Source organism: Papilio polytes, unplaced genomic scaffold (genome assembly GCF_000836215.1).
Source record: "Papilio polytes unplaced genomic scaffold, Ppol_1.0 DF824303.1, whole genome shotgun sequence".
NCBI lineage: Eukaryota > Metazoa > Arthropoda > Insecta > Lepidoptera > Papilionidae > Papilio > Papilio polytes.
In genome coordinates, this window is record NW_013524901.1 from 889,159 (window position 1) to 903,337 (window position 14,179).

The 14,179-nt window shown below is 33.3% G+C and overlaps 4 protein-coding genes across 4 annotated transcripts; 2 read left to right on the forward strand and 2 right to left on the reverse strand.

Moving 5' to 3' along the window:
- The first annotated feature begins 160 nt into the window (after positions 1-160).
- Positions 161-2,133, forward strand: LOC106102051 (nucleoporin NUP53). Its single transcript, XM_013281461.1, has 4 exons — positions 161-462; positions 631-1,050; positions 1,190-1,370; positions 1,702-2,133. Exons 1-4 carry the CDS (start codon positions 309-311, stop codon positions 1,808-1,810), a joined length of 864 nt encoding a protein of 287 aa, XP_013136915.1. The 5' UTR covers positions 161-308; the 3' UTR covers positions 1,811-2,133.
- A 207-nt stretch (positions 2,134-2,340) lies between these two features.
- Positions 2,341-5,162, reverse strand: LOC106102062 (glucose-induced degradation protein 8 homolog). The gene is made up of 4 exons (XM_013281472.1): positions 4,944-5,162; positions 4,117-4,313; positions 3,633-3,830; positions 2,341-3,401 (listed from the first exon to the last, which is right to left on the reverse strand). The coding sequence occupies exons 1-4, from the start codon at positions 5,065-5,067 to the stop codon at positions 3,225-3,227; spliced, it is 696 nt and encodes a 231-aa protein (XP_013136926.1). The 5' UTR covers positions 5,068-5,162; the 3' UTR covers positions 2,341-3,224.
- Positions 5,163-5,952: 790 nt separating this feature from the next.
- Positions 5,953-11,531, reverse strand: LOC106101946 (akirin-like). Its single transcript, XM_013281340.1, has 5 exons — positions 11,116-11,531; positions 8,683-8,888; positions 8,164-8,289; positions 7,614-7,698; positions 5,953-7,184 (listed from the first exon to the last, which is right to left on the reverse strand). The coding sequence occupies exons 1-5, from the start codon at positions 11,288-11,290 to the stop codon at positions 7,174-7,176; spliced, it is 603 nt and encodes a 200-aa protein (XP_013136794.1). The 5' UTR covers positions 11,291-11,531; the 3' UTR covers positions 5,953-7,173.
- A 360-nt stretch (positions 11,532-11,891) lies between these two features.
- On the forward strand, positions 11,892-14,089 carry LOC106100824 (charged multivesicular body protein 1b). The gene is made up of 4 exons (XM_013279881.1): positions 11,892-12,110; positions 12,339-12,583; positions 12,816-13,036; positions 13,390-14,089. The coding sequence occupies exons 1-4, from the start codon at positions 12,089-12,091 to the stop codon at positions 13,511-13,513; spliced, it is 612 nt and encodes a 203-aa protein (XP_013135335.1). The 5' UTR covers positions 11,892-12,088; the 3' UTR covers positions 13,514-14,089.
- The last annotated feature ends 90 nt before the right edge of the window (positions 14,090-14,179 follow it).

Sequence of the window (14,179 nt, forward strand, 5' to 3'; positions counted from 1 at the left end):
GGGGAACGGAATTTTGTATTAGGATAAGGGATACTTTTCCTCAAGATAAGATTATACAGACTATGAATTTATCGAAAAATATATTATAGGTTTTTCTATAAGAAAAATATTTCTTCTTAAGTATGAAGTCTGAGAAAAAAATGTAATTTTCCGTCACTGTCAACTGTCAATTGTCAATCAAATTTTAAGGTGGCCGAAACGGTTACAACTTGGAATTTATTGTTTTCTGTTTTAGTGTGTTCCTAATGTTGTTATTAAATCATTAAACTAAAACAGTTTTACGATAAAAGTTAACTATAAATCCTACAATGGAACCAATGACTTTAGGAAGCCCGACTCACTCCCCTTCGGGAAGTCCGAATGTAGGATATCTACCACCTTTTCTGTTGGGGGAAATAAATCCACCGACGACGCCAAGAACTAATAGCCTATCACCGACGAAGGGTCGTAACATGGCTTTTGGTAAGTATCTGACATACACTACCACCGGTTTTAAGCTTTTAAGCAATCAGTAAGTAGAAGGGCAAGGGAAGAAAAATTTCCTCGAAGCGTGATGATTCTATTATATTTCTACCATTTTTAATATCAAAAACATTTGGAATGTGGAGGTTTAATTGAAATATGTTTCAGGGTCACCCACAAGCCCAAGCCAGACTTCGACACCTGATCAAAAAATGTACAGATCAAATGTCTCGATGCATCAGCAAGCTCTGTACAATCAGCAGAATGTGTTTGCAAACATTCCCAATTCACCTAACATGTCTTACTCAAGCAAACCTAATGGTCCACCTATAGAGGACCTTTTTGATACTATAAAAAGCAATGAACCTAATAAGTCAATATATCAAGATAGTTTCCTTGCCTATGGAAACAATGGTTCAATGATGCAGAATTCATATGGCAACATGTCAATGAACAATCAGTCCATCACATCCCACTGGCAAGATGGATGTCAAGAACAAGATGAATATTGGATAACTGTTTTTGGATTCCCACCAAATGCTGCCAACACTGTGCTGGCGAGATTTAGTAATTGTGGTGCCATTTTAGGTAAGAATTTAAATCATTTATTAATTAGATCAATGTATTTCTTTCTAAAAAGTTCACATGCCAAGATGAGTACTATTTTCATTAATATTATACCTTACACAAAACTGCAACTATACTAATGATACTTATTTTGTACCAGATAAGCAATATCCAACACAAGGTAACTGGGCCAATGTCCGATATGCAACTCGAGCAGAGAAAGAACGGGCTCTAGCATTAAATGGTAGACAAGTGATACCTGGTGTAATGGTTGGAGTCATTGAATGTAAGGAACCTCCCAGGATGGGTATAACACATCCTGGAATAACCTCACCTGAAAGGTAAACTTTAGTCTGTAGTTTATACAAAAAAGTGTACAATTTCTACATTTAACATTGGTTATACAAATTCAAAGAATGTCAGTGGCTCAGGAGTTAAGCACTTATGATATCCAGGTTCTGGGTTCGATTCCCACCATGTAACAATATGTATTTTTAACTTCATTTGTACATTTGACATTCCTTTGGTCAAGGAAAACATCTTGGTACTTGATATGTGAGTTGATGATTGATACAGATACTTGTAAACAATTGAATAAGACACATTTAAAAAATATAATCATAAACTTTACACTGCTTAAAGTGATTTACTTTTAATAAATTGTATCCTCAGGCACCCAACAGTAAGGTCTCTGTGCCCAACACCTGTTGCGTCGGCCCCACTCCCGCAGAGATCCAATGGAATCATTGCCAAAGCCCTTGACTATGTATTAGGATGGTGACACATTTCCTAAATACATTCCGACACTTCAGGTTTAATTAAATCTCTTGCATAAGAAAATGACTATAAATCCGACTTATTTCTGGACAAAATTGAACTGATGGTAAAGTAATGTAAGTAAATGACATGTAAAATTATTAGAAAATGGCAACACTCACAGGCCAATTTAGTGTACTTTATGTCTCAAGCAAGTTTAAATATTTTTAATGACATGTTATACCAGATTTAGCAGGAACAATTCCTTGTTTTATTTAAGTAATCTATACTGATGTAACTTCAATATGTAAAAACAGCTATATGAAGATAAATTATGTATTAAGGTTTTATCTGTCTTTTTATTTTTATTATATAATTTAAGTATGTGAAGGGAAAGTGGAAGGGGAGATATCCTCTTACTGTTCATCCTCTCTTGAATAAAGGTAGGCAGCGCATCAGCCTTTGTAAATCTATGGGCAAATATGACTGCTATTTTGACGAATTCAGGTGGCTACTTGATAGTTCCATCTTCTGATATAAAAAAAACACACACTCATTATCTTAAACATATATTAAGTCATTGTAAACGAAAAGTCGAAAATGAAAAAGATTTATCAATATGTGAACTACTGATTAAATAAATTTGCTTTTATACAGAAGAACAAATAACCAAATCAATTTCATTACATTAATATTTTATATTTTCAAGGAATTAGTAAAAGTATGAACATAAAAAAACATATCCCACTTCATATAAAACAATGTTTAAAATTTATAACACTAAGATAAAAACTACGTTAATCTTTCCCGAAGGGCATCCCAGATCTAAACTCTCTAAAAATATATACTTGAGATATCTCCAAACATGTTATCCCAAAGAAATTACTATTAAATATGAAGAGAATAATATTTAATGATATATTTGTTTTTATTTAAGATTATAGAAACATGGTTTTGTACAAAAACAATATTTCAGTTGGTGACCCCTGACCTCTGACATGCAAAAATTTAACATCCGATAATTCGTAATATTTTTACATGTCTATCGCATTATTTTTAATTCCCAAAACTTGTCATTGATAGTATTATAAAAATTGTTAATTTAATTAAAAAAAATTATAGTACTTAAGGATTCTTAAACATTTTTCACTAAACTATCACTAATATAAAAAAGAAACATCTATAAACAAAACAAAATCCAATACTAATGATTTCTTAGATGCATATTCTGTTTAATCTTCATAATATAATAGTTGCTTGTTGTTTACTTGACCACAGTTCTTTACTCACTTATTAAGGTGAATACAACCATCAAATCAATTCTTTAGCGCAACTATATTTTGTATCAACTAAAATATTTAGATTTACATCACAAGAATGTCTATAGAAATCGGATTAAATACACTCCTATTGATATTTATTGGCTAACAGTTTAACATTCACTTTGGCTGCTCTATAGTAGCATTGGCTAAATCAGTCATCTTGGGATATTTGACATTGTGTTTGTCAAGCTCACTCTGCGACCAGAGGATCATGCGCAGGAGACTGCATAGCTTTGGATTTGTGTACTCTTGATTTTCCATTTTTAATATTGCTGCATTTAATTCACTTGCAATCTGTTTAATAGAAAAAATAAAAGATAAATAACTCTATTTCTGACATAAGACTGTTTTTTTTAGTTATAACACAGTAAAGGATCTATGGTTATTGATGTATAGGAAAGGTAAACACCCTGTTCCTTTTCTCCTCTCATCCGTCCATTACAAGTAGTCAAAGCACCAACAATTTGGATATCTTTAGGAAGCAATCATTTTACTATTTTAGAAAGTCAGTAACGAAATCTTTACCTTTTGTCCATGTGCGGGAAGGAGTAGGTCAGCGAAGGGTGAGGAATGCGGGTCAGGGAAAGCAAGGAGAGCCAATGAGCGCTCTAATTCAGCGAGGGCAGCGCGGTCGTTAGCGCCCGCCTCAGCTAACGTTGCACTTGCGAACGACAGTGCCTCTTCCGCGCGGCCTGCACGTATCAGTTCTAACAGTTGCAGTTGCTAAAAACATCAAAACATACAACAAACATAAAATACGTAAAGTCCATTATTCTAATTGTCCGAATGTAACAATGATACCCTAATAGTCTAATAACCTAAGGGACTAATGATCTAACGGTAAGGGGTAATAATTCCACCATTTCATTTGTGAAACATATTGTTCAAGCTTATGTGAAATGTTAGTAAATTACCAAAAATCTGCCAACATTACATAAAAAAATATGTAAACTCTAAATTAAACCGCTTTTCACTGCTTGTAAGCTGAAATATAAAAACAACAACATACTTGCAAGTGGAAGTAGAGAAATCTATCATTGTCCAATAATTCAGGATGCAGGGAATTGACCATTGCAATGGCTTCAGAGATGCGGCCATTCTGCACCGCTTCTCTGATCATTATCCGCTCATCTAAAGAACTGCAGAGTGCAGGCTCCTGCAGCCCTGCCTCCTGTTGAAACTTTAAAGCTGCCTCTTTAAAACCCTCTGTAAAAAAATTTGGTCTTTAAACTATGCCAATTTGTTGTTCATTATTCAGGGTGCAGTCTTATACATTAAGGATAACTTTCAAGAAAGCATTCATATTTTTAAATGATAACTCAGGGTTTACCATTCAACAATGAACAATCTCATTAATGCTAAAAATAGGAAAGTCTAGATGCATGATTATTAGAAGGTATCTCTAGAACAGATCTCTGAAATTTATTAGATAAATTGAATATAGTATAGAAGAGCAGATAGGCTACAATTTTTTTTTATTGAAGGTGGTCGACACCTAGTATTTATGTATGTTTAATTTGTGTCTCAATTATAAATTGTATACGAACCTACATGTTTGTGTGGACCGTTAATCAATAAACTTAATTACTATGTACACATTATTATTATTAGTTAAAAAGCTAGTCTAAGTCTACGCCAAAAGTAGTAAACTTTTGGACACATATTAGAAATCTTGATGTTACTATGACAATGACTTCTTGTCGTGAATTAATTTACTTACAGTTTCGCAATGATTTGACAATATTAAATTAATACTTGCTGCCTTATGATATTATTTTAAGCACATTATATCATTTCTAGAAATGAACAAGAAAATAAAACACAAAAGAACGTCACCTGTTACTAAATAATTCATTATCAACATATTCATGTCTGTCCTCGATATTTGATAACCCTCTGGTTTTCCATGCTTATGTTCTTCTTGATTATTTCCATTGTTTGTAGAATTTTCAAAGCTCATTTTTGTTCGATTTTTATTGGAAAATGTTTGTAACAAGTACTTGAGAATATCACAAACATACACAATTTTCGATCTGTCTGTGGTTTCAGAAATGACTGGAATCTAATGTTGCCAGTTAAAAATTTATTTTTATACCATTTAATTATTATAATAAAAAAATGGATGATTATTTACCCATCTATATTAATATTATAAAGCGGCAATATTTGCATTTTTGTATGTATTGGAAATAACTCACAAACTACTAGGCCGATTTTAAAAATTCTTTCACCGTTATACGTCATTAATCTGTATGTAACACACACTTTTCGCCGGCGAGGTCGCAAGCAACAGCTAGTCTTATATATTTTTTTATTATCTATACCAATATTATAAATTGGAAAGATTTGAATTTTTGTCTCTATTGAAAAAACTCAAAAACTACTGGGCCAATTTTAAAAATTCTTTCACCATTAAGAAGCTATCAGTGAGTAATATAGGCTGTGTTTCACATTACTTTTATTATTTCACAGGGACGAATTCGCGAGTATTATTTGTAATCAAACACGTTATATTTAATGTTGGAAATGGTTGAAATAAAAGGCATTTTATTTTATTTATTTAGTAGTCTTTGTGTTACCGTTGAGCTGTATGTTATACAAACGTTCTCATTTATAATATTAGCAACCCTTGTGGGAGAATTTGTTTTAAGAAACAAAAGCGGCATTTTTTAAACAATTATCTAACTTTAGTTCATATCAGACAACCAGAGAGATTACTTTGTAACAACGCTATGTATATCAAGTGGTTTTTTTTCCAAGCTGGATGAGAATCTCATACCCTACCTGAAAACATTATAAAAAAACACATTTTGATGTCTGGTAATATTAAAAAAAAAAGTCATAGTTATGGTTGTTTAGCTAATTTATTTTCAGTTCTTAAACGCCAATAACCTATATAATAAGATGAGCTGATAATACAATTTAAAAGAAAAGATCTATTCTATTTTAAACGCTTGGTAACAAATTATACCTGGTCATAATAAAAAAGAAAACCAAATTTTGGAAAACAAAAAACTATGCAGTAGCACTTGTGTGGGAGAACCACCAAACAATATTACCGACAATAACTTAGAAAATTAAATAAAGCTAATTAATAAACATTTACTAAAGCCTTAATGTATCAGTTGAGTTAATTTAGAATTTAAGATAATTTAGGAAAGCCGTGATATAAATATTTGTAGTTTTTTCTGATACAAGAGGCCCATTGTCATAAAAGTTACAACTACCACTGACATGTGAGACAAACTGTTGATTATGGATGTTTCCCGTTGGGTCGTTCGGCACATTGGGTTTTTTCCCATTAGGCGATAAGCCTAACGGGAAACATCCGTAATTTTGGAGCATAATCGCCACAAGAGTCGACGTTCCTGGAATCAGGTTGTCTCATTGTAAATCATGTCGCGAGATGAATAAGCCGGGTCGCGTAATTGCGTACATTATTCAGTAAACATAGTATAATTTAAAACTACATCTATATTTCGATAACACTAAAAGTAACTAAAAAAAAAAGATTAAACGAATCGAAATTATGGCTAACTTTCAACTCATGAGGATGTAATCTTAGCAGGCACTCTGTGTGAATTTTATCCTTTTGTTTTATCTCTAATTCTCTACATATTATCATATTCTTTAGAAAATATACAAAAACAAACAGTCGGGTTTGACGTCGTCTTACATAAAACATTTAGTCTGCGCAGGCGCAGGCAGGCGCAGGCGCAGGGGCAGCGCCTCACTCACTCCATGAACACAATTATCCAGCGAATCTTATCTAAAGCATTATAAGCTAATTTATGTTTATGTGGCATGATTATTGTGGAAACTAGCCGTAACAATATCATACCCGCGCTGGGAGAATTATATTATTGTAGCAAAATGAATCTTAATACTGCATTACAAGGTTATTGCAACGGGCACAATATTGGTGTCGGCTAGCTCCCTCAGCAGTCACAATGTCTTCAATCATTAGGTCACATTATATTCCAGCATATAATGTTATGTAATATACCAAAATATGTTTATCTTGATATATCTGCAGTGTCACGTCCAACGACTGGCTCCTCCGTTATTAGGACAGATCTGAGGACAAACAGGTTATCAATATAAACAATTTTATTGATATAAACATTTTTTGTTAGCATTATGTAGTACGAGCTTCATCAGCATATCATAAAAACTTTATTTTATTGCTTACATTCTATGAAACTTTTAATTGCAGATATCAAAATGTAAATGCTTAAATAACAAAGGCTGTTGTCATTAGCTGAGAATTTAAGTAACCATGGCAACCTTGCTATTTTGTTGCTATTGATATGTAGTTTTTGTCTCTTTCTAGCAAAATGATTTTATATAATAAACTCCACCCTTAAGTTTAATAATGTGAAAACATATAGACTTAAGTGTTATATCACAGGTTTTATATTAAAAAGAGAAACCAAAATATGCTGTGATTGCTGATATTTTACATAACAAAGTTAGTGTTTATTTGAATAGTGTATGAATACTTACAGCTAGGAACTAGGTCCTGATGCATGTGGTGCTCCGCGTCCACGCCCAGGGGCATGCACGTGGCGGGTGGGGGGCGGCGCTGCACCTGCAATTACATTTTTACCATAAATGAGATGATGACATAAACAAGAAAGCATTAAGATTTAATGTGGTTGGGTAAAAGTAGAGGAAAACCAAAGAAAGTAGGTGTGGATTGTAAGAGACATGCTTAAGGGAGTGAATCAATATGACGGCTGATATTTAGACAAATTAAGGTTTTTTTTAATGAGCGGCGCTCTGCCGCCCTCTCGTTCCCCCTTCCATATTTGTGGCAAAGGGACGTTGGGTGCGGGTGGCACTTTTATTTTGTTTATTTAAAAGTTTTTTCGCATAACGTCACAAATTCTTTAATACTAGCTTACGATTACAATAATATCACAGTTTTTTGCCTTTGTTTTTTATAATTACTATTTGACTAATAACAGATTTAGGTTTAGATCATGGCTTGTATCAAGTATGTGTGTTGTGTGTTGTCTGCAATCACACATTACCAACAATAGAAGACACTTACCTGGTCCAGGTTGAAGCGCACAAAGGACTCGTACTGCTCCGAGAGCTTGTTGTTGAGCGCAGAGTCGTACTCCGCCCGCAGCCCAGCCTCCTGCTCGCGCAGCAACCGCTCGCAGATCATGCGCACCTGAGACACACACTCTTCTTTAATCTTATTATACACAGGTTTTCCATTTAACTAATTGAATTTAACATAAATTTAGTAGTCAGATATATTTTTTGAATGAACAATTTACTTGTTGGCAAAAGAAACTAGTACATTGAGTAATTAAAAATCAAATTCATGGTTTATTCCGACTTACCTATGGACAATGCCAGGTTGGTGTTTAATTTGGCTTACATTTGTTTGTTTGAGGAATAATTTAAATTAAAAGGTGTTTGATTGATTAGTAGACTTATATGGATGCTGTGACAAAGTCCCTTAAACAGTTTTGTTTCTTTGACGTAAAACAGTCAACAACTCATCCCCAATTATATAATTCTTACATTTTTGTTTTATTGTAATAAGTTTGTGGCATACCTGATCAAATGTGAAGAGCACACGCTTGTGCATCTTGTATGGCTTGTGAACCTTGTGCGGAGCGCGCGCGTGTGCAGCGTGTCTCGGTGGGGACGAGTCGCCCTCGCTGCCGCTGGAGGAGGAGCCCGCGGCGCCCTCGGCCAGTCGCAGCTGGCTCCGCCGCCGCAGACGCATTATCTCGTCGCATATCTCCTGCACCATGCGCTCTGACGACATAATACATACACCTTATTTCATTTATTACTTTCAAATTTTTGTGCAGGTGGTGGCGCAAAAGGATGCGAGTGGAGGACTGTTTAGTGACTTTGCATCAAAGAAGGTTAAAAAAAACCTATCCTTGATATACAGGGTTCTTTTTTAAATCACTAGAAAAAAAAGCCAGGTAATGAAGATACTTACTTGACCTTTAAATAATGCTTAAATTTATAACAAATTGAAACATTGAATACTGAAATAGGGGAATTTAATTGTGGTTTTCTAAGAATGGAATGAGAAAAAACTCATTCATAAATATGATCATTATCTGCAACAGATAATGCTATAGATTTTTATTGTTAATAAAAAAAAACAACCCAGTATAGATAAGCTGAACCACTTCTTGGGACCTTAAAAGTTATCTACAGTAATTTGTCAACATACATAATTTTCTGTTGTAATATTTTTGTTATTACCAGGTTAATTGAGAAAGGAAAACAGAAATCTAGTATTATCAAAACAAATTGTAAATATAATTTTAAACATTAAAAATGACTTCATTAGTGAAGTCTCTATTAAAACTAAGGCTTTCATTACTTCCACTAATTTATATTCACTATAATTATTTTAACCTAGAACAGACAATACTTCGACATCATTACGCAAATTATTTCATTGCCTCAGATTGTAAAGACAATTGTAACAATTCAAGGAATCGGCTTAAAATCCTTCATTGATTATTAATAAACAGTCTGTAAGGCATTTGCTGTATTGTACCAATCTTTGTCTCACAATGTTAGTCACTTAAATAGTCACTAAGTGAAGATTTTTCATGAATTTAACATTTTAATTAGTAACTAATTAAAGATGCCGATTGTTATCTATTTAAACTCATCTAGAGACATATATACTGTAGTATTAGTATAATAATGCTGCACTGAGGAACTATATTATAAATGTTTTATTGTAATTTGTATTACTGATAATTATTAGCAAAAGTTATAGTCATGTTTGTATATAAAACAATATCAAAATATGATATCTGAAAATATAAAGTTAAGATTTTATAAATATTAGCTACTTTATACATATAAGTTAATGTTTTAAATTATTGCCTCAATTTAGGTTGATTACCAATATTTAAGTACCATGTGGTCATTACAAAATGGATTATATGGAAGAAATGGTTTTTTTTTTTTTTTATAATATAAGATGGCAAACGAGCAAGCGGCCACCTCAACCCACCGAAATGGAAAGCGACCGTTGCCCATAAACATCCGCAATTGTAGATGCGTTGCCTATCCTTAATTGACGGAGGAGGAGACGCACACAAAGAGGACATTTCCCCTTCCTATGCGTCTCCTCCACCATCAAATCCACTTTTCCATTCCATCCTTTCCTCTTAAGAAAAAGGTGGAAAGGGAAAGGGACTAAAATTAGGCCTCCGGCACCACACTCATCAGACGAAACGCGGAATTACTTCCACTTCACGCCTGTTTTCTGTGTGGTCGTGGTATTGCACCGGGCGAGCCGGCCAATTCGTGCGAAGATGTTAAAGCGGGCTCTACCACTGTTAAAAAATGGTGCTGCTTTCATAGAAATTACCAGAGATTCCTTAAATGGAGATGTACAAACAATTAAGTATACATTATTACTGATGTCAATCAAGTAAATAATAATCAATAATAATTATAATAGTAAGAACATAAGGAATTAGCTACATTAGTAAAAAAACAGATATTATATGTTTTTTATAATAACTATACTGGCATTTACAAAAAAATATTTTTATTTGTCATTACAATTAATTAGCTCTTTAATTTCGCATAAACTTTATTATATAGTAACTAGAAAATAGTTGTAATAAATAGCAGTCTCATCAATTTTCTGACAGAGTACCCACGAACTTGTCTCTTTTGTAGCTACAGCCGATGGTTTGCAAAAAAAAACTTTAGGAAGGAAAGTACGCAAGCTGTAACTGAGCAAAAGCTTGGCCTTTGTTGTTTTTTTACGTTAAATAGAAAAAATAACAAAGCCAATACGCCCAACGGTCATTGCGCATCTGTTGTCTCTCTCACACACGATAAAAATATTTCTGATAAATACTACAAGAAACAATGGCGATAATTACATATTACTTGCACAAAATTCTATGAGATACCTAGCTCCATCAAAATTAATCAAATTGCTGTAGAACGAGTGAAGTAACTTGAACAGCTTAGACAAAAATAAACAAACCTGGGGTCAATTTTGCAGGAGCAGTAACTGTTTCACCGAATGCAGAGTGTTTGTTTTCCGTCAGCTTTATTCCCGGACTATTACTAGATGTAGCAAACGGGACACATCTTCGTTTCGCAGGCGTTTGCGCCATTGAATCCCATTCCAAATTTCTTTTGAGAGTAGCGCACGCCATTTTCTTTTTACGCCCAACGAACGTCTGTACCTAATACTTAATTCGGTCGAGATACTTTACTCACAAACGAAGTAAAAATTATAAATATTATCAAAACTTAAAGAAAATTAACACTACAATTCGTATACTAAGTTCAACTTTAAATTATCTTAAATGATTTCTAAAAAAATCTTAGATTTCTGTGCAGCAACTTCTCTTACTTCCAAATCCGCAATCCGACTTTTGTGACTTTACAATTTTGACAGTTTTGTTATTACAAAACATTATACCAACATAGGCAACAAGCAACAACCTTGGATACCAACATACAGAACTAAATCATAGACAAATACTGTGTTTTAAAATCAATTTAAACAGATGAGGTTGAAGAACTATATCGAATATGAACGGTAATGTAGTATCACTTGATGTAAATAGTAAAAAGATAATTTTGTATGAGGATTCCAATCACATCTTCTAGGTTCCAACCTGTATAGTATCACATTCAATTTTATGAAAAATCCCGTTTTTCCCACTGTCATTCCGACCAAAACCTATGTTTTAAATGATAATGTTAAAATAGAGGGCGTGGCGGATTGTTGTTTTTTTGACAGTTGTCATTTGTCATAACTATAACTTGACATTTATATTGTCAAGGAATCGGATTTATTTGTGATTAAGTTGTGACTCATCTCAGCAAAGTTTTCTTAATTCCCGATCTAAAACGTTAATATCTTAACGAAGCCATTCACGGAGACTTAAAAGGCTTCGCCTATTTTTTTATACTAGTTTCTATAAACCGTCAAGCTGGGGAACGAAATGTCATCGTCCGCAATGGAAAGTATCCTTTTTAAAATTACTTTGGTTTCTTTGTTTTCCATGTTTTTCAGTCCTTTTAATAACCAAGGAAGAAAACAGTTAATAGGTAAGTTTATATGATGTCTGATTTATGTATTTAATGATTGAAAAACTAAATTACAAACTAGCCTTTAGCGTTAGCATGATTAGGTTGTATTTATTTTGCTGTAATAATCCATGCAATTTGTGTTTCTTAACTCACTAAAATCAGAACATCTATTTAATTTAAAATTTGCGGTCAAAGAATTAGAACGAAATTCAAAGAAATGTGAAAAAGAAGAGAAACTTGAAAAGGAGAAAGCTAAAAAGGCGATACAGAAGGGTAATACAGAAGGTGCACGAATACACGCAGAGAATGCAATACGACAAAAAAATCAGGCCCTGAATTACCTTCGGATGTCCGCACGGGTAGATGCTGTCTCCAGTAGAGTGCAGACCGCTCTTACAACAAGAAAGGTATTTAATGCAAACAATGCAGATACATAATACAGTCTGAAATAGTTATATACACTGATAATTATTGACATCCTTGACAATATTGAACATAACCATAGTCAAATGTTCTAATTTTATTTATTAACTTTGCTTTACAACTACAGAGTTGTGTAGTCACAATCATAATGTATTTAGTCATATAGACAAAGTACAGTTTACTACAAACTTCAGATTTGTTTTAAACAATTTACAGGTAACAAATTCTATGGCCGGTGTGGTTAAAGCAATGGATGCTGCAATGAAATCTATGAATCTTGAGAAGATATCCACTCTAATGGACAAGTTTGAAAGTCAGTTTGAAGATCTAGATGTCCAGTCTTCGTACATGGAGAATGCTATGTCACAAACTACCACAATTACAGTACCACAGGGTGATGTGGACAAATTGTTGCAAGAAGTAGCAGATGAAGCTGGGTATGTAACAACATTTTGATATGTCTATTTTTTTCAAATTTTATTTTTGTGCTTCTGATTTATCCTTTCTGTAATCTATTAAGCACAGTTAAATTATTTATACTTTTGTCAAATTAAAACATAATAAAAATAGTTGGTGCGGTCATTAGATGATCATACATGAGTTTAGCCATTCTTTGTCAGTTTTTTACATTACTTTAATTTTTTTGTAACTTTCTTACTGGTATCTGTTACTTTTTTCTAAATTTCTCACACTAAACTTACAACAAAATGTGTTCAAGTTTTAGGTTTTCATAATTAGTATATAAATCTTGTTTAACTTTATTGTTACATTATTTCTATGTTTGTTTTAGATTGGAACTGAACATGGAACTGCCATCAGGTGTGCCGAGCACATCGATAGGCACAACCACAGTGGTGTCGCAGGAACAGGACGAGTTGACACAAAGACTGGCTCGGTTACGACAAACGGAATAACTTAAAATGTACAGAAACTTAGTTATGTTAAGATTTTTAAAACATGCTATATATTGTGATGGTTTATTGAAGTATTGAAAGAAATGTGCGTTATTTTTTTATTACCAACTGTCAAAGGATGTTTTGAATAATCTAACCTAGAATATAAAAAGCCTAAATTGCAGAAAATTATGGAACTAAATTCTTGGCGTTCATTGGGTGATGTAATAAAGAAGTCCATTCAATGGACTTTGACATGTTCATGTTAGGATTTTTGTATTTGTGGTTAGGCTATATATTGTTTCCTTTGGCATATGTCTGTACTGTAACATTTTCTCTGTTTTTTTTTTAAAGAGTTTGATAAAAGTAACACATTTATACAGGTGTTTAGACAATGTTATTGTCATAGCATTAGGCTGGCTTTTAGATTTGTAAAACATTGGAATCATTTTGATGTAGATTTCGTTATATCTAATACTTTGTTCAACTTTTGTAACAATTAGAATGGAATGCATTGGAATAACATTTAACTTGTAAAGAAAGTCTAAAAGAAAAAAACAATACTTTCTTAATTATTCATCATCATCACCAGCTCACTATACGTCCCCACCGAGGGGCTCGGAGCCTACCCTAAAGTTAGGGTGACTAGGCCATAGTCAACCACGCTGGCCAAGTGCGGGTTGGTTG